Raw genomic sequence first — 1,097 nt, 5'->3', positions numbered from 1 at the left:
TAGCATGATAAGACATGATAAGTACATATTGAAACTCATGCTGGCACACAAAAGCGCGATGTTGGACGGCTTGGCGCGTGCCGCGCCTTCCACGAGATGAAACGGCGGGTATGTCACGATGACATCATTTCATTCCGACGTCGCCACCGTGAACCTTCAATGTCGTCGTTGAAGTGAAGAAGAGTGGCGAGACGCCCGAGGTGCACGGCACTCCATGCGGTCGTCCAGACACGGCACCGCGTCCGCGACGCCCTGTCGACCATGGACGGTGAAACTCGTGTAGCCACGTCAGCCCATCTCTTACGTGACTCTAAGAGTTTTCTAGAGAACAGAAGTGCTGCCGACTGCGAGACTACCTGCAGCGAGATTTGCTGCGACACCAAATAGGGCTAGATAGCGGTGCGGTTGCAAGGTGACCACGGGGGCTGGTCGCGCGACAAGAACCTCTCGGCTTTGGCTCTATTGGTGGTGTAGACGTCGTAGGAACGCGAAATGCCCTCTGGAGAGAATGACAAACTGCAGCGTCGTGCACTTAAAACACTTGCGTGCCATGGCTCCCAGCTGTCGCTGCCCATACTTGCAGGGGAGCGTGCCACGTCATGATTTGGTGTTTACTACACTCGATCCCAAGGACTGTTTAAAACATCTATCGATGTCCAGTCCGGATAAGTGACCGACCATCGTCAGGCAGTTGGCAAGACGACAGAAGATCGATGGCCCGCCAACGCCAGACCCAGCGAGGAACCACGCTGCTCCGCCGAGCGCCGACCGGCAAGGAGCCCTATGAGAAGGCGATCCAGAACCTCCGCGCCGCCGCGGCCTTTGTGCCACAGCCGTGGCACACGTTTGAGCTGCCGCGCCACCGCGAACCGCTCGTACATGTCGACACGATGGACGAGTGGCTCGGCTGGCCGCTCGGCAAGGCCCAGGCGCTCGAGGTCATGGATGCATACACGGCGACGCCAGGTTTCGCGGTCGTGCCGGCGGAGCGCCTCACGATCACGAGCGCCGAGTGGCCTCACACGTTGGATATGGTCCATCAGTACATTCAGCTAATGTTTTCACCCCGAGAGTCCTTCTCGCTGCAGCTGTCGCAC

The 1,097-nt window shown here is 58.5% G+C and overlaps 1 protein-coding gene across 1 annotated transcript; it reads left to right on the top strand.

Moving 5' to 3' along the window:
• Nucleotides 1-713: 713 nt before the first annotated feature.
• SDRG_03598 (hypothetical protein) lies at nucleotides 714-1,056 on the top strand (the record flags this gene model as incomplete). Its single annotated transcript, XM_008609235.1, has 2 exons — nucleotides 714-1,012; nucleotides 1,053-1,056. The coding sequence occupies 2 exons, from the start codon at nucleotides 714-716 to the stop codon at nucleotides 1,054-1,056; spliced, it is 303 nt and encodes a 100-aa protein (XP_008607457.1).
• Nucleotides 1,057-1,097: the final 41 nt, after the last annotated feature.

The sequence above is a fragment of the Saprolegnia diclina genome, assembly GCF_000281045.1.
Source record: "Saprolegnia diclina VS20 unplaced genomic scaffold supercont1.8, whole genome shotgun sequence".
Classification (NCBI taxonomy): domain Eukaryota; phylum Oomycota; class Saprolegniomycetes; order Saprolegniales; family Saprolegniaceae; genus Saprolegnia; species Saprolegnia diclina.
This window is presented reverse-complemented; position numbering and strand designations above follow the sequence as displayed.